This window comes from Protopterus annectens, chromosome 6.part0, assembly GCF_019279795.1.
Source record: "Protopterus annectens isolate FY-2018-M chromosome 6.part0, PAN1.0, whole genome shotgun sequence".
NCBI lineage: Eukaryota > Metazoa > Chordata > Ceratodontiformes > Protopteridae > Protopterus > Protopterus annectens.
The window spans coordinates 1,942,701,378-1,942,721,105 of record NC_056737.1 but is presented as its reverse complement, the minus strand read 5'-3'; the positions used below and the strand labels follow the sequence as shown (position 1 = coordinate 1,942,721,105).

The window sequence follows — 19,728 nt, the reverse complement described above, 5'->3', positions numbered from 1 at the left end:
TACAGCTCAGGTGTAGCCCTATCTCCTTTCCACTTCTTTTTTCCTGTCACAGAATTACCAAAGGTTGACCATTTTAGAAACTACTGAAACATGAGGCAAGAAAACTGCATTTCTTAACCAAAAATATTAATACTGACAAAGTCTATTAATAGGACTCATATTAACAAAATCAAATTTACTAAAGGTCACTGTCTAAAACATCAGAAAAAAAGGAAAACTTGAGATAACAAGTTTGGCAATCAACATTAAAAAAACTATTAAAGCAAGGAGGAAGATTCAACATCCTCATCTGGAGGCTATACACTTCATGCTCCTAACTTTCTCTATATAATAACTTGTGAGATTATTCAGGCTTTGATTAAAGGGAAAATTTCTTATCACAAGATTCCATAATTTCAACAACATATGCAATTAAATTAGGCTCAAGTGAAAAAAAAATGTGAAATATATTGAATCCTGTTTTAAAGAAAGCAACATCATATATAATTTTGAGTATGCTCAGGAGTTGTGAATTTGGTTAAAATCAAACAAAAGATAAGAATCCTTGAAATAGTATTCATATTTTATCCCACGCCAATGCAGTGTAACCTTTTAATATCCACTGAGATAACTAATTAATTACTCATCATCTTCTTTCGGCTGTTCCCGTTAGGGGTCACCACAGTGGATCACCTATTTCCATTTCTTCCTGTCCTCTGCATCTGTCACACCAACCACCTTCATGTCCTCTCTCACCACATCCATAAACCTTATCTTAGGCCTTCCTCTTTTCCTGTTACCTGGCAGCTTCATCCTTAGCATCTTTTTCCCAATATACTCAGCATTCCTCCTCAGTACATGTCCAAACCAACGTAATCTTGCCTCTCTGGCTTTGTCTCCAAACCTTCCAACTTGGGCTGACCCTCTAATATACTTATTCCTAATCCTGTCCACCCTCGTCACACCCAGTGCAAATCTTAACGTCTTTAACTCTGCCACATCCAGCTCAAACTCCTGCCTTTTTGTCAACGCCACTGTCTCCAACCCATATAAAATAGCTGGTCTCACTACCCTCTTGTGGACCTTCCCTTTCACTCTTACATATACTTGTCTGTCACAAATCACTCCTGACACTCTTCTCCACCCACTCCATCCTGCCTGTACTCTCTTCTTCACCTCTCTTCCACACTCACCATTACTCTGAACTATTGACCCCAAGTATTTAAACTCATCCACCTTCACCACCTCTACTCCTTGCATCCTCACCATTCCTCTATCCTCCCTCTCATTCACACACATATATTCTGTCTTAGTCCTGCTGACCTTCATTCCTCTTCTCTCTAGAGCATATCTCCATCTCTCCAGGGTCTCCTCCACCTGTTCCCTACTCTCACTACAGATCACAATGTCATCTGCAAACATCATAGTCCATGGGGACTCCTGTCTGATCTAGTCTGTCAACCTGTCCATCACCATTGCAAATAAGAAAGGGCTCAGAGCTGATCCTTGATGTAACCCCACCTCCACCTTAAACGCATCCGTCACTCCCACAGCAGACCTCACCGCTGTCACACTACCCTTGTACATATCCTGTACCACTCTTACATACTTCTCTGACACTCCTGACTTCCTCATACAATACCACAACTCCTCTCTAATTACGGGTGGAATTAAAAATGCTCCTAGAGATCTTCTGTCATATTTTTATTATATGCTCTATGGCTTTAAGGCAATGACAAGTAAATACAAACATAAATAAATACCAACAAAGCTCATGCCAGACGAACATCCAATGAACCAAAGACAAAGACAGGAATGTACACAAACAATATTTATTAGCCAACTTTTTGTTTGTTATTTTGTGGCTAACCTTGGTCTTTGATTTATTGAATGTTCGTCTGACACTGCGTGAGCTTTGTTGGTTATTTGCCTTTTTTTGCTGCACGGACACACGCTTTGAACTTTTGAGTTACAAACATAAATAAATACAAGAGAGTAGAAATGACTTATGCTTATTCCTTGCAGACCAAATCACTGTTATTCTGACAACAGTTCTGGCAAATCAGCACAAAAAGTTGTTTGCGGTGCCCTGTTGTAGTAGATCGGTTTCAGAGACACATAACTTTTCATACCTTAATAACAAAATAGTTTTCCTATTTCAGATGTGTTTGTCAACCAAGGTCAAATTATTTCATAAATAAATAAATAAATAAATAAATAAATAACGTAAAGAAATCATCCGTATCAAAGAATTAAATGATATTTATCTACTGAAAAATAATAAATGCCAACAACCACATGAGGGCGACAGATATAAATGTATAGCATTTCAGTGCCTAGCTAAATTTTCAAATAGTTTGCTTCATTATCCATGAACAGAAGTATTACACAACTCTGAGTAAAAAGTGGAAACAGTTCTGTAATTTACTGACATCTCTGTGCACCAAAATATGTAACAGTGTCTTGAAGATGTCTGTTCCTTTCTTTCCTTAGAACAAAATAACAGCAAAAACAGCTTTATACAGATAACACCAGCCATAGTGGTAGGTCTGATTTCTGATCAAAGAACAAAACTTTAATACCATTCATAGTCTAATCATTGTTTAGAGAATAATATCAGTGAAAAAATATAAATCAAACTAGTCTCCTTCATTTGTAGATTAAATCATTGTGCTGCCAAACGTCTTAAAGTAATTTCATTAAAAGTAACATTTATACTTTCTATTTGATAGAAAATATATAATTGTGATTTAGACATATTGCAGATGCATGTCAATTGATGTCAATTTATATAAATCCTAAAAATGTTATTAAAACCAAATCTAAAATACAAAATATTCTGCAAATATAGAAAACAGTGAAAAAAGAAAGTGTTTCTCAAGGGAGGTTTGCACCACCCATACAGGAAACATACCCTCCTCTACTCCCCTTACTCTTCTGCAAAAAAAAATCAAAATACTTATAAAATATAAAGGAATTGGCCTAAACAAAACATGTAAAGATTCATCACAGAAATACAATATAACCTATGAAATGTTTCAATACAAGGTAATACTCAACAAAAGCACTACATTAAACCACAAATCAATCTCCATTTAATAAAAACGGATCTCAGCATTTTGGACTTGCTATTTAACATTCTACCAAGCAGAACTCAGCAGACCAGGTGCTCCCTGTGTTCCTTACTAACTGACCACACAGTCTTGCCTCATCAGCATCTAACTGGGAGTCTTGCAAGTAACTCACATGTTAATTATTTTCCTCAAGTAAAATCTACTTTTTTCAGGGGAAGGGACTACAATTTCAAGGCACTGAGTAATGAGTGAATTAGAAGAAACATACTCTTTTAACATATAAATAAATAAACCGACAAATATTTCAAAAATAACTAAATACATAAAGATTAAAAATACTTTCTAGGGAACATGTATGTTTCACAACACTGATATGATTTTTGTGTATAGTTTGTTCTTAATTTGTGCCATTCACAAGAAAAAATAATTCTGAAAATAGTAGCAATAAAAACAAAATATTTAATATAATTAAACAACAAAGGCATTGTTATTGCAGTACTTCAAAATAAACAAACAGCTTCATAAAGGAACTCTATATAATCTTGTTTTAGTGATAAGTAACTAGTCAGTAGTGACATTATCATACTGTGTGACTCATTCAATTTGGAGAGTATATTACAGTAATAGCTTTTAAAAGTACTAATTAATCTATGAGAATGAACATTTTTGCTGCAGGAGTACTGAAAACAAATATCAAGTAAGTATTCTCGGTGTGTCTTAGGAATCAGTATAAATAGCATGGTTAATAAAGTGAGTTTCCTTGCCTGAGTGAATAAGTACTCCACATACAACTCATACACCATAAACTTAACTTGTGCTATAAACGTACTGATCCACTATGGCAGCCAGTGATTTTTAACATTAGGTTTGATCAGCCTATCTGCGCAGAAGACTGTCTTTAAACAGAATTTTTTTTCTACCATGCTTTGCTGACATTAATTTTAAGCATATCTCACCAAATCCAGAAGAAAAACAGCAAAGCACTATTTTTACACACAGTTTACCCACACCAGACTGATTTAAGTATGTAAGTGTGTTCATACATAACATTTTAAGTGAGTATGTGCCTGTTACAAGTGGATTCCTCATCAATACTTGGAAGGCTCAGTGAATGCAATATCATTTTTGCCTACCATGTTCCTTCAGTACATGATCAGTAAGTGAAAAAAGGAGTTTGTATTATAAATATGAATGTTTTCCAAAGAAATAGTGTTTCCACAATGTACTTTACATGGCTTATAAAAAGATTAGTCACTAAGACAAACAGCAAGGGCCATGCAAATTATAATAAAGTAAATTTCACTAGAAACTGATATATATATATATATATATATATATATATATATATATATATATATATATATATATATATATATATATATCATCTTCAATACTTGCAAACATAGTGATGAATAAGAAAGTATATACTTTACTATAAAATTGCATCATTATGTACCACAAAAATGTATTACTTGAATTACTTTGAAGTATGGGAGGAAGAGAAGAATATAACACTAAAGTCTGAAAAAATATGTCACTGTATGATACAGTTTTTTTTTCAAAAAAAGCAAGAGGCATTATGCATGCAGACAGAATTAAGCATTTCACTGGTATCCAGCACATTTTTGGAAATGACTCATTGCATATTTAGGCAAAACTGTATAAAAATAGTCCTTTAATTTCTTGGGAGCGTAAAAAATGTGTACTGTCCCGTTTCTCTGAGTATAAACATTGCAACATGAAGGTGCAGATCTGAGCCATACATAAGTGCAAAAGCAACTCTAACTGCAAAAAAATGACATTAAAATTGCATTATTTTTTGTGCATCATTATATATATGTATATATAAAATGTATGCATACATATCTATGAAAACATACAGAACCAAGTAATTATATTGCTTCTACGATTAGGTAAAACAATTAAACACAGCAAAAAAACTAACAGTAGACAGAAATATGCAAGTAAATCAGATTCACTAGTACACAAAACATAGTCAGTAGAATGCTAAACAATTTCAAAACATATATACTGGTAATTTAAATATCTATGTCAACAGAAGGCTTACAGTCAAATGAAAACAATGGGTACATGTTCATCAAGAGAACTAAATTGTTACTGCTTTGTGTCTAATCAAAACAAAGCATAACATATTTCTATGACATATTATCTGTTGCTCAACAACACTTTTCATTACAGTAAACAACAAATGTAAGCCCATGGGTGATGACACAACAATTTATAATTATGCAGAAAAGAAAAGTCTTTGATGATTCAATCTTTTGTTTTTTAAATGCTATAATCATTTCTTTGCTCTGGATTTTCTAATCTTCAATGTTGAACTTAGCCTACTGGCATATATTCTAATATGTATAATGAACATCTGTGTCAAACAAGTGAATACAGAAATATATAAAAATCAGAATTGGTAGTACCACGTACAACCAAAGGGAAAATCAAAAACAAATAATGTAATTACATATCATACTAAAGTCTTATAGCCCAGTTTCACATCTTAAAAACTTACAACTTGAAGAACTCTTTTTAGAAAAATAGTTTGGGTCTAGCAAAATATTACATGCAGTAACAGGTTTGTGATATTCATTTATTAGAGTTTCCTGATCAGAGGCCCCAGATCCTAATAATATTCTCCAATAACTACCGGGGAGAGAAGAGTGGGGTACTAAAATGTATGGTACATTAAAAATGTATACAATGATTAAACAGCTCTTTTGTTTCATGAAGATATTTCATGTACTGTTAAAAAATAGGATAGTACCTTAGTTTACATATATACTGTGATTAGCAATGCATTTTTTCATGCAAAAAATGAATTATAAATTATGTTAATGCTATGCAGCCATCAGACAATAACACAAAAGAAGGCACCTACCATTGCAATTGCTTGCAAGTACTGACTGCAATGTTCATGGAATCTCAAGAATTAAAATGACAGCTAGTTCAAATATATGGCAAACTTTGTTGCACTTTGTGCAGTAGGGTTGGTGAAGAAGGAAGTTTCTGGGGTAATTAGTAGGGCTGAAGGGATGCTGGAAAGTGAAGTTTCTTGGCAATTTAATGGGTCTGCAGGGACAGTGGAAAAGGAATTTTCTGGTTTCTGGAGTAGTTAGTAGGGCTGAAGAGACAGTGGAAGAGGACGTTCCAGGGTTTCTGAGGAAGTTTGTTGGGGTAAAGAGACAGTGGAGAGGGACGTTTCTTTGGTTTTTGAGGTAGTTATTAAGGCTGAAGGGATACTGGAGAAGACATTTTCAGTAATAGTTATTAGGGCTGGTGGTAAATGACTTTGATAAATACCACATAGGGTGGTAGGAAATGATAGATAAGTAATTACAACAGATTTAAGAGCATGATGGACAGGTCATTAGTAGAGCAGCCTCTTTGTCTAACGGAGAAGCACATGTAAGTTTATTTATTTCCACACACTTGCGTAACTTTTGAACATGAAGCTAATGTGCACCCTACAAGTCTGTGACTGCTGTGTTAAATGCTTTATAAAATTGAGCTTCATTGTGGCTTTTCACTGTATGCAGTTACAAAAAGGGGGGCTTAACATTTGAAGTATGCTACATGGTTTGGTGAGCAGTTTTTAAGCCATGCAAAACTGTATGCACTAAAGTCTGTGCTGCAGAGACGTCTAGTCAAGGATAGTGCAGTTTAGACGCAAGCAGAACAAGTCAACCAGAAGTCTATGTAGGTCTGTTCACATTAGTTTTTGTCTGAAACTATAGGGATTACATACCACAGCACGGCAGGAGAAACAAGAGTGCTCTCTTTTATTGGAATTCTGGCTCTGCATAAAGAAAGACTTAATCTTTAACAAATAACCCAGGTTAGAGTAAGTTTTGGTTACAATACAGATGATACGCTGTGTAAATGGGAGCTTCTCAACCAAGTAACCATTCTTTTTTAACATTCTAATAACAAAGATGAGAAATTCTAATGCAACAAAGATGAGAAAATCTAATGCTAGCTACATCTTACATGTTGCCACCCAAGAGCACACCTATGACTTTATTATGATTTAGACTTAAAGTATTCTAGGATTTTGCAATATCAATGAAAGGTTTCTGTTGAGAGCTCAAGATATCATATAAAGCACTGGAATAGAGTATGGTGTCATGTGCCTATTTGTCTGTACTAGTATTATATGAGGAGGGAGTGTGTCCTTTAATCAACAGTCCATTTTATTGAAACTCTCATTTGAAAGAGATGTGCCCTTTCCACAGAGATGGTGTGACCTTGATATGATTATGTTTAAATAAAAGAACTTGGAGAGCAGAGCACCTTTGCAAGAGTTGTGCAGCAGGGCAAAACACATGCTGTCAAACTCCTATCAATCTGTTTTTTTGGGGGGGGGGGTGAACTTGCCCTCCACAGGAGCTCACAAACCATAGTTTCAACAGAATGATGTGAATCCATTGCATCACTACCACATGCTGGTTTACAAAAAGTAAAGAAATGAAGACCAACGATGTTGGAGATCCGATGTTTCAAGCATGGTTGATATTAATTTAAGATGATCTGAACTAGAAAATTTGCAGAATTGGACTATAGTAAAATTATATTGAGAGTCAGTATTTTTGGCATAGTATTCTTATATATCGACAATGGTGAACACTATGTTTGAGCTGTTTGCTAATGAAACAAGGCACCACTTTTCATGATGGCTTCATTGCACACAAAGATGGAGCCCTGGCAACCGAGGTCATCATGGTTTGACTAGGGTGTGTGACACTTGAGGTACCAACTGGGAGGGATACAAAAGGCAGCAGTATTTTGCTAGCTCACTGATCCCCGGGGTGGAGGGATCATATGCAGGGATGGCAGTCCAGGTGGCGATACTGACTAGGTGCCCTATTCTCACGGAATACTGAGATATGCAATGACAGGTGTTCTTTGCAGTAGTATATGTATGTCATTACACATTGGGCATCATGTTAGGAAATGGATAGGAGATATAAGTGAAAAAAACTCCCTATGATCTCAAGTGTGACATTGCACTAGGATACCTCAGTCTCCGTTTGGGCAACAGAAAGGTTTTAGATTAGGTCTAGGGAGATCAAGAGTGACTCCTTGGGTCCAAGATTAAGGAGAGACACCAGTGGTAGTGGAAGTGCTGCTCCACAGAGGCCAAAAAAATTAAAAAAAGAAAAACATTTTTTTCTTAAAATCTCAGGCATTGCAGCATGACAGCTGAACTAGCAGAAGGAATTTTTAATACATTAATAATCTGCCTGGATAACAAAATTGATCCTTAACTTGCCTGTGCTAACTTCTGGGTAACCATATCAGATTTGAGGAAGAGGTACTTGCTTTAGGTTTCTGACTGTGGCTCTTCCACAAAGACTATACCTATATGCATTTCAGAAGCAGAATTGCACTGATGCACCTCAGGCATCAGAGCTACAAAAAAGGGTCTTCTCATCAATCCACAAATCTTAGAAAAAGATGTATCCTTCCATTGTAAAATCCAGTAAGCATGCACATTCTTACTTTTCAGAAGTGTTTCTGTACTTCTGCCTAAAGAAAAAGAAAGAGAAAAAGAAACAGATCTCAGTCATGCGTTAGACAATAAAGGGTAGAGATTTCAAAATTTCATTTTGAAAGCCGCTTTCCACTTTTTGTTAACTGTTAGATTCTCATAAGCTAAGTCACTATTTACACAACTTGTTCTTTCTTCTGGGCATTCAAAGTACAAGGTATAAGGGTAATTCATTTACCTTTATACAGCTCTAAATTTAATTTCATTTTGCTTTATTGCTTCTATATTTATTATTTTGAATTTGAAAATATAAGTAAGGTTTCACTTGATGCTTCACATAGCAATGGTATGTGTTTTTAATAACACTCAGACTTTTGACATTTTTGTCTAGTATCTTGTCAAATAATGTCACCACTTTGGCTTCACAGCTAGTAAACAGGACAGATCCATACAGTTTCTATGGGACTTTAAGAAAGAGAAGCCAGAGATGCCAGTGAACAAAGACAAATGATGAATTATACAACAGTTAGAAGAGTAATAATACAATTAATGAATAAATCATATGGAAAAGGGCTTTGAATAAAAATAAATTTAGAGCTACATTAAATCATTTATACCAGAAAAAGAAACATGATGACTTCTGTTTTTAGTAAAGCCATAATGCACTGTGATGCTTTTAATTGACATCCAAGACAAGTCTATTACTGGGCCGATCACAGAAGGAATGATAATTTTCAGGGTGGGTTATAAAGGACTTCTAATCTTCTGCTGGGTGGCAAAATCTCAACTGAATTGTGACCTGCATTGCATTCAATTAAGTTTAAAAAATCAGTCAGGCAAAATTAAGCCGAGCTGTAACAAGCATTACCATTTGAATACCCAAAGTACTTTGGAGTGACTCATCAAAAGGACAGAGCAGAATTATGTTTAAAAAAAAGCTGTAAACTGTGCTGCATTCAGAAATTATTTTACTGTTCTTCTTTGAAATCATAATAGTCTTCTAGAAAAGAATCCGGGTTCAAGGCTATATAAAGCATGCTATGAAACCACGGTGAGCACTACAATGTGTATATTGTAGAAGCTCAAATCCAATTTCAAAAGAAGAGAGCTCTGTTCAGTTTACTCCAGCAGTGAGTTTTCTCTTTTAAATATTATTTTCCCTTGAAAAACAAAATTATATTTTTTTCACTTGATTTATAAAATGAATATGTGTTTCTGTTAAGCTTATGCATCAGCAAATTGTCCACAGAATTCATTTGCCATCCACATGTTAACTTTGTTTAATACATTACCTTACTAAAACCATTCTGAAAGAAACGGAGTGTGAAGAAAATACAATTAATTTAAAACAAAGGTACTAAATAGGAGGTGAAATCTATGACCCAGAGAAGTATACCCAAGATAACTATGGCAAAATGTAAACTAAAAATGGTGTGTGTTTTATATATAAATTTACATAAACAAACAACACACACACACACACACACACACACACACACACACACACACACACTGAGTACTGCTATAACTATACTAATAAGTACAGAACATTAAAAAGGTTATTTCTAATCTATATCACTACTTTTGATACACTTGTACATCTAAATCCAGTAATATGTTGAAAAAGCTAAAATGTTATTTTACGTTTTTACCCACTGTGTATCCCCCAGCCCTTAAACTCCCCCTTCACATGTAGTACCCATTTAAAGCACACTGCCTTTAGTGCATTAATTCCACAATTGTGCCACAAAACGGAGGTCTCTAAAGAGGCAGGCTTGCAGCCAACAGAGGCACATTTTCATTTGACAGAGTAGAATAAATGGCCACTTTACCCGTAGCTGACTGCATTAAATTCCCACAACATAATTAAATTAAATGTGCTTGCTTCAGTGACAGCTGCTTGAAACAAGGTTTGCTAAAAACAATAAAATTCTGAAAAGATCACCTAGCTTCAACTAAGCTATTCTGTACTTGTTAAGTGACCACCAGACTATATGATGCTTCATTCAGTTATAAACAGGAGGGTGCATTTGCTTTTTCATTAAAATACAATATTTCATCTCTATATGCTGAGGGAGGTAATTGGTTTGAGACTGGGTCATATGACTATATTAAGCATTAGCCAAAAAGCCAGGAGCAGAATATTAAAATCTAAGCTACTACTGACTTGAAACAGGAAAAAAGATATTTTAAATGTAGAGGGATATTTAAATGTGGCATCACTGCAGTATGCACATGCAGAAAATTATCAGCACTTTAGTTTTATTTGTTAAAATGTAGATTGAATGTATGCACATCAGTAAATGGTGCAGTTGATGGAAACTGATTCATTTTAACATGAGCAGAGACTGCGTTGATTAACTTTTTGGAACTGTGGTAGCATCTGAATATCATGCTGTTGGCATACTATATACTATTACTTTAAAAAAAGCAGGACTTGCACAGTAGTAGAAAGCACAGAGTTTCCAACATTGTGATAAAGTATTAATACTTATCCAGAACAACAAATATCTCTATAACTTTCCAAGATGTTTGTGTAACTAGAATTGGTAATGTATATTGTTATATATTTAGCTAATTAATTTTGCTATACGTTCAACGAGTTCATGGCAAAACACAACATTTTTCTGTAAAGCAAAATCTAAATATGAAGCACAGTGCAGTTATAAAAAGTTTAAAAAGTATCCATGTTTTAAAAGTAGCACCTAGCTCATTAATGTATTACTTTTTTAAAATATAACAACAATCTCTACCATTCCATGTATATTTTTTTTTAAACGCATGGGGAAGGGAAGGTAGCCTGTTCTCATATGCCAGTTATGCATGCCCCTTTATTCAGACCAATAGTATATACTTTAAGGAGGGTCTAGTAACCAACTAGAATGTATTTTTGCTTTCTTTTGCCTTTTTTAACCATTAACCAGATTGCTGATCACTGCTTAACAGTATTTTGTTGTCAATTTAACAAAGTTCAACAAGAAACTGAATGAAAAAAACAGCAATTTCTAATAAAACCGTCAGTACTACTTGTTTTTATTAGTACAGTGTTGTCCCAGCCAGTATATAATAAAAGGTTTCCGATTGTAAAATTTATGATTTTTAAGTGCTTCTAAAGTGTATGAAATAGCAGGAAAAATGTTTTGGCTAGCTTAAAAAGGGGAACAGATTTCCTGCCTATTTTTGAGGTCTGATCACCTGACCAAAAACATGAATATGGCAAAAATCTAGAAGAAAAGCAACCTTCAGCACTCATTGTCACCTACGTAGAAATACTGCGGGTGTATCCATGCGGGAGTGCAAATTCATTGCAGCCACATTCAGGAGAGCTTCTTTTCATTTGCATGGCATTAAATCAAGGTACTTACATTCCCTTCAGCCTTTGCCACATTTTTCCAGTCTGCTCTTCTGTGAGATACTTTAAAGAGCTGTTTTCAAATTCCTCTGTTTCAGTAACAGTCGACCCCATGGTAAGTGTCCTAAGGTAGTACAGCTACAGGAAACTCAGAAGTAGCAACAGCGAAAGCAGCGGTAACAGCAGTAGTTCCAAAACCAAGTTCGAGCATTCCTCAGCCCACCTCACATCTGAGCAGCTGCACACGTGTTACAACATTTGTCTATCAAAACACATCAGACTAATCAAGCAGTGGGAAGATGCTGGCAGTGTAGTTATTCAGTCTAAGACAAACCCACTGCTTTTCCTTGGAGGTACAAAGCACTATTTATTTCCTGAGCATACAGTACTAGCAGCAGCTTCTTTGTACTTGTATGCACACGTGTGAGCCAGGTACTGTGTTTCCAGTGACCAAGCACTCAAGTTCTTCCAGCATGCATCTAGAGCTTTCACATTGTTAACATCCATGCAGAGGTATTCGGTTGTCCAATTATTACTCACTGTCTCAGCCGAGAAACATAAAGGTTCTTGCTTTCTAGAAAGAATTATTTCTGATGAATTCACTGCAAGGCAAATATTTTATGGAAACACTTACTATACACTCCACATCTCACCAGAAAGGGGATGAATGCATTAGAAAAACAGACTTTGCTATGACTGAGACATCATTTTCATCCAAGCAAACAGCATATTTCAGTTTAGCAGCAGATTGCAATAGTAGTGTATATCCCTAGGAAAACTGATAAATCCAGTGACTGTGAGAATAGAGTTCCACAGGTTGATATTTAAGGAATATATGCATCAGTCGATGTTGTCATCATGACAATTCACCTTCTCCTAGCTACTCTGCACAGCACATAACTGTCAGTTTAAACAGAGGGAAATGTAGCAACTGCAGCAAGGTCCACGTTCTGAATCCTTGGAGAAAATGCATGTGTCAAAAATCAGGCACTAAAGTGTATATGTTCTTCAGAAGACAAATAAAATGAGCATAATGGCAAGTGCTGAAATTATTACTGTGCTCTCAGGTCCACCCACGTGCTGCCAACTCCAGCTGTATCTCTCAAATGCAGACTCGCCAAATTCATTTGTTTTGTTTAGGCTACCGCAAAGAATGACTGATGAAAATGTGAGGAGCAATTAGCACACCATTTGAGAGACTCAGACAGCATATATATGTTTATTTCTTAACATTTAAATCTTAATTGCATGATTCATCTTGCTACAGTTTTCTGAGCAGAATCGTCAATAAAAGCTGCTTGAGTGAGCGACTGCTGGCAATGTATGAAACAAGAAAATTATCTCTCTGTGATAATGTACTTTTTCTAATAAAAAGGATTCCAATCTCTCATATAGCCACCAGGTGTTCCTGTTTTACTAGGATAAAGTTATTTGTTTTTCAAAGCCAAATATCCCTTAATTTGTCTTTGCATTCTATATCAAAATTGGCTTCAGCAGCATAGCTTTCATTGCAGTCCTGTTCAATTACAGTAAGTTATGCAAATGAGGGCATACGCATGTAACAACATATGTCCTACTTACATATGACTATTAATGTCAAGGTAGACGGAGCTCACATTCATTAGGTGTATGTGTGTTATGTATAGATATAGGTATATGCACGGACAGACAGATATACACAGTTTATTTAAAAGCAATTCAATTCATATCCAACTTTCATTCATTTCATGTTTACCAGCAAAAAAGTATCATAAAAAAAAGAAAGCTTTTGGAATTTACAACTCATTTTGACAAAAGACTGTAAAGATCAAGATAAGTATCTTTAATTAAAATAATTATTTTTTTTAATAAAGTACATATAAATTGACTGGTAGGCTCATTCAACAGGTGGCATTTGGCAGTTTACGGACGTAGTTAGTCAGTATTGTAGACTCTGACAGCATGCATTTAAATCTGGTGTCTTGATTACTGGCCTCTATAGTGTATTAAACTTCATTTTTAGATTATAATCTATTTAAAAAAAATAAAACATGATTTATCAGCAGCAGTTTTATGGCTGGTACTTTATTTAGAGCAATTTGTACTATCCATCTACCATTGCATATACGAATATCAAATAATATGTGAAAAAATTATGCAAATGGTATACATTTTAAACTAGGACAACTCAGCAAGTCTTGAAATCAATTGAAACAAAACTCATTTTGGAAAAAAGTGTACTGCAAAACAGCTTAACCAAGCAGTACATGACTGCAGATTAAGCTAAACTCACTTATCTAACTTTTCACAAAGGGGTATGTCATTTTCATTGGTTGTACTATTCAGTTTTCTGTACAGGCCTAATTAACATGATAAAAGGTAGTCTGCCCACTGGTGCTGTGGCAAAATGTAAAACTCTACCATTGTCAACTCAGATCTGACAACTGATCAATGCTATCAGAAGGCCAGCTGAGTGGAAGGTAAGTATGAGGCACTGATGCACAATTCTTTATGCTGGCGAGAGTGTTTGGGAATTGCTAGCAGCACACTGTCACCTGGTGGATACTCAGTGTCATTACATGCTGGAGCTTTTTTTTTTAAAATTCTTTTTATTTATTTATAATATCATTGAAAAATAAACATATTAGACAACATCACACAAATTACAAAAAATAAACATACACAACAATATAAATTTATACAGTGCCCAAGAACAAAAGTGAAACAAATCATATTGGTACAATCACATTCAATTCAATATATGGTCAAAGAATGTCCTCCAAAACTCCTTAAGATATGGAGTCTGTTTGTGATTGTGAAAAATATATCTATGTGCCTTTAGGTGGTTTGTTGCAAGAGTCTTAAATCCTTCCCAGGAAAGTAAGTTATTGTTTTTCCAATTAAGAGTGATGTAATACTTTATTAACATGAAGATGGATATTAAGATCCTAAGTTGCAACTTCGTCAGTCCTGGGGGGAGGGATATGTAAGAGGGCAAATTTCCAAGAAAGAGTTGATTTTTTACAGCCCATTTTCTCAAGCTGGACTCTTAATGCGCAACATAGCTTATATGAGCATTTACAGCTCCAAAATATGTGTAGGGCGTTTCCTGATTTTGGTAGAATTGACAATGAGGAGAAGAGTTATGGTATATTTTGTTGATTATATTCAAGGTAAGATAAGCATTATTCAATAACATAAGCTGGGTGTACCTACATTTTCTAAGAGGGATGAGATTGGGGTCATTTTTGATGGCATTTGATATCTGGTCTTGAGTGATATGGGGATCCTGTTCTATCCAGTAGCTAGAATATATGGGCTCCTTTTGTGTTTTGATGGACATAATGAATTTATATGAGCTTGAAATCATTTTCTTTTTGAGTAGAAGTAAGTTCCATAAAACCTTACATGTGGAAACGTCTTTATTTGGTACACTGATAGGGTTAAATAATTTCTGAGATACTTCCCTAATTTGTTTTAATATGGTCAAATATTTTTTAGAGAGGTTCATCTTAATGCTTGCCTCTGAAGTAGAGAGGTGCATATACGAGTACAAGTCTAAGATAATTTTATCCTTCAGGAGTGGGAATTGATTCAAGTTTATCATTGTCCCATTCAACCTTAAGTTAGGATTAAGGTGGAGGGGTTGTAAAGTGTTGAAGGCAGGGGTTCATTTTAAGGTGTGTACAAGTTTTTGTAAAGTTAGTATCCTGTATTTTACACTGTTATGTATTTTAAATTTGCTCAGGTTATTTTTATGTAAGAAGGGAAGCGCTAGAGGGTTGAAGCTAAGCAATATGATATAGTTATTATACAATTTGACCCACATAGGATACCAATTAGTGGAGTTTTTAGTGAATGTAGCTATATTAATTATTCTACTACAGTTAATGATTTCATAATATACTTTGAAGTCTGGCAGTCCTAAGCCGCCTAGTTCTCTTGGGTATGAAAGTTTAACATAACTAATCCTAACAGATTTAGGGGACCACAAGAAATTCGACAAAGATGAATAAATAGTTTTGAAGAAGCTATTTTGTAGGATAATATTGGTTGCATTAAAAATAAAGAGAAGTTTAGGTAGTATATTCATTTTGATGATCGCTACCCTAGCGAGAAAGTGTAATTTAAGATTAATCCACCTTTTCAGGTCATTTTGTATGTTTGACCAGACACTAGTAATATTGCCCTGGTAGTATGCTTTGGGGTCCGGGCAAAATGAAATTGCTAAGTATTTGATGTGTTGTTTAATCGCAATATTTTTGGGGGTTAGAGCGTTGGGGTACTGAGTGTAGATATTAATTGCGAAGATTACAGATTTGTCCTGGTTTAGCATGTAATGTGAAAATTTAGAGAATGTGTCTATGGATGTCATAACTTTTTCAAAGTCAGAATTAGGAAGTGAAAAATAAATGTTTAAGTCGTCAGCATATGCGGATAGGGGTATTGTAGTATTGTAAAGGATAGGAATATGGTGATATGTTCTCTGTTTAATTAATAAGAATAAAGGTTCAATGAATAAATTAAATAGTAGAGGGGAGAGGGGGCACCCTTGTCTTGCACTGTTTTTAATATTTATTCTGGATGACATTTGTTTATTTATTTGGAGAATGGTATAGGCATTTGAGTAAAGCGTTTTAATAATTTTAACGTAAAAGGTAGGTATATTGAACTGTGGAAGAATCTCAAACAAAAAATTCTATGCTAATTCGGTCAAAAGCCTTTGATGCGTCAATAGCTAAGGTATATATAGGGGTTTGTGCCAGGGAGGAGAGTGATATCATAGCATCTAGAGTAAATGTCTGGTCCACAGTTTGCCTATGTAAGATAAATCCTGATTGCTCAGGTGATATAGTACTACTGATGATCTTTTTAAGTCTATTAGCTAGAATTGTGCCAAGGATCTTCATGTCTAAGTTGACGATAGAGATAGGCCTGTATTTTGATGGATCTTTGATATCGGAATTAGGTTTTAAAATAAAAATGGTTCTAGATGTGTTTAAATGAATGTCTTTTATCCCAAATTGTATAAGTTCATAGTTCATAGTTCAGTACTAAGCTAACTGCCCTTGCGAGCCATTTTAAGCCTAGTCAATTATCTCTTGTGAGACTCAAACACTACACCTTGTGTTTGTAAGACAAACACCTTAGCCATTAAGCCATACTCCCAACTCATTATTAAAAAGCTGAAGGAGAATGATGGAAATTTTTTTATTGCAATGTTTATAACATTCGGCCATAAATCCATCTGGGCCAGGGGATTTATTCAGTGTGAGGCTATTGATGGCAAGGGTGATCTCTTGTTTTGTAATTTTCCTAGCTAGAATGTCTTGTTGCTCTCCAGTAAGTTTGGGGAAGGTTAAGTTATTTAAGAATAGTTGTAACTCCTTTTTGTCAATAGCGTCTTCTGGAGGGCTATACAACTTTTAATAAATTGATTCAAACAGGGTAATAATATCCTGTTTATTTTGATACAGTTTCCCTTGATGAGAAATTTCAGGAATAAAGGGAGAGGGTTTGCTCTGATTTAATATCCTAGCTAGGAATTTAGAAGGAAAAAGGGCCCATTCAGAATATTTGGCTAAAGTTTTCATTTCATGGAAGGAAAGACATTCCGGGTTGGACATGGCTTTATACGTCAGGCTCAGATCGCCCCTGAACAGGCGGTATGCCACTGAGTAGAGCTGGAGTTTCTTTAACCGGGCAGCATATGGCATCTGTTTGAGCCCTTTGATCCTCTTGGTGAGGTACTTTTGGGGTCTTTCCAGTTTCTGCAGGTGTCTGGTAAGGTACATCCCAAAAGGGGCATTGTACTCAATTATGGGCCTGATGAGGGATGAGTAAAGAGGCATGATGACCTCCCCTGATCTAGATGTGAATCCCTTCATGATTAGGTGGGCTATATAAAATGTTTCTCTAACCACTTTGGCCACGTGGTTGTCAAATGAGAGACTGCTATCAACTTGGGTCCCCAGGTCCCTAATTACTTCTTCTGTACTTAATGGATTACCACCTATGTGGCAATTTCTGGGCACTTTGTTTTTTGCCAAAGGGGATGACTATACACTTTTTGGCGTTTAACTTGAAGCCATGGCTCTGGCACCAGTTATCTGTTTCTAAGAGGCCCTTTTGGAGGATGCTTGTGCCGGCTCGAGAGTCGATTATGGTGCCCAGTTTGCAGTCATCTGCGATCTTGGTCAGCCACAGTCCTTCCGTGTTTCCCTGTACCTCCGAGAAATATATACCGAACAAGAGAGGTCCCAGGACTGAGCCTTGTGGGATGCCACTTGTAACTGGTTTGGAGTCTGACATGGCTCCAGCAATTCTAACCATGTGGGTTCTGTCCTTGAGCCAGTTTGCAACCCATCTAGTGACATAGCGGTTTATATTTAAGCTGGTGAGCTTATCTATAATGCCCGAGTGGGGTATTGTATCAAAGGCTTTTGCGAGGTCCAGGTAGGCTGTGTGGACCACCTTCCCCTCATCAATGGCCTTGGTGACTGATTCAAAGAAATCAACCAGGTTTAAGAGGCAGGATCTGCCCTTAACAAAGCCGAACTGGGTAGGATCCAGTGTCTGTAGGTCCCCAATATCTTTATTTATGAGGTCCATGATGATTCTTTCCATAGCTTTGCAGACCAAGCTAGTCAGGCTTATGGGGCGATAATTTCCTGGATCCATTGAGGCACCACCTTTGTGGAGAGGGACCACTGTTGCTGTACGCCACTCTTTGGGTACATATCCTGTAGTAAGGCTGAGATTGAACAGTAGTTTTATGTTTGGGTTTAGCTCTTCTTGGAGTTCATGTAGGACGCAGCCCAAGACATCATCTGGTCCCATTGATGCTGTGTTTTTTGCTTTGGAGAGGGCGGCTCTTACCTGAGCATCTGAGATGTCAGGGGGGCAGTACTCTGCTGGGATAGATATTTGCCCTTTTGGTGGGGAGGGGATGGGAGAAGTTTGCGCTGAACCTGTCAGCTAGGATGTTGGCAATGTCTGTGGGTTCGGTGTATTTTTTGTCATTTTGGACTAATTCTGAGCATATCTGGAAATTCCCACCCAGGTTCCTAACATAACTAAAGAAAGCCTTGTGATTATCCTTAGTGTCCTGTGCAATTTTTCTCTCAAAGCTGGCCTTAGATGATTTTATGAGTGCCCATAGTTTTTTGCTAATACTGATCAGAGATGCCTTCCCTTTTTTGGATTTTACTCTGTCATTTAGTAGCTTCCTCCTTCTATTGTATAGTTTGTTTATGGCTGGGGTCCACCAGACAGGACGTCTGCCTTTGGAGGATTGGATCTTGGTTTTATTTGGGATTGCATGATCCATGCATTCCTGAAGGTGTTCATAGAATGCATTTATAAAAGATTCTGCGGTCTGGGACGTATTTTCCACAGGCTCAGGGGCTTTGAAGGATTCCACCTCGGTTTTGTGGAGTGTGAAATTTGCTTTGGAGAAGTTTTTCACTGTGGTTTTCTGGGCAGGAGGTGGGGTCAGGATGTGAATATCCAGTGAGATTAGTTTATGGTCTGATCTTACCAGTGAGGGATACACTTCTGGTCTGGAGCATAGAGTTCCCATGTGGGTGATGATCAGGTCCAGTATGTTTTCCCCTCTTGTGGGAGTGGTAACAAGTTGTTCCATAGCATTTGAGTTTATAAATTCTAGGAATCTTTGAGCTAGGGTGTTGAAGCTAGAGTAGTGCTCCCAGTCTATGTTTGGGTAGTTGAAGTCGCCCAATATAATGGTGTTTGGAGAGACCTTCATATTTTCCAGTTTTCTCAGGAAGGTCGAGTGGGGTTCCTGGGTTTGGGAGGGTGGTCTGTAGCAGGCTATAAAC

General features: G+C 36.2%; 1 protein-coding gene across 2 annotated transcripts in view; it reads right to left on the bottom strand.

Annotated features, from left to right (window-relative positions):
* The window catches only part of PDE1A (phosphodiesterase 1A), a 2,023,853-nt gene extending 2,010,706 nt beyond the window's left edge, over positions 1-13,147 (bottom strand). For both annotated transcript variants that reach the window (XM_044075254.1, XM_044075255.1), the window contains exons 1-2: positions 11,922-13,147; positions 8,568-8,594 (exon numbers count right to left, since the gene is read on the bottom strand). In XM_044075254.1, the coding sequence (XP_043931189.1) occupies positions 8,568-8,594; positions 11,922-12,022 (128 nt within the window). In that variant the 5' untranslated portion in view covers positions 12,023-13,147. The remainder of the gene's footprint in view (positions 1-8,567; positions 8,595-11,921) is intronic.
* Positions 13,148-19,728: the final 6,581 nt, after the last annotated feature.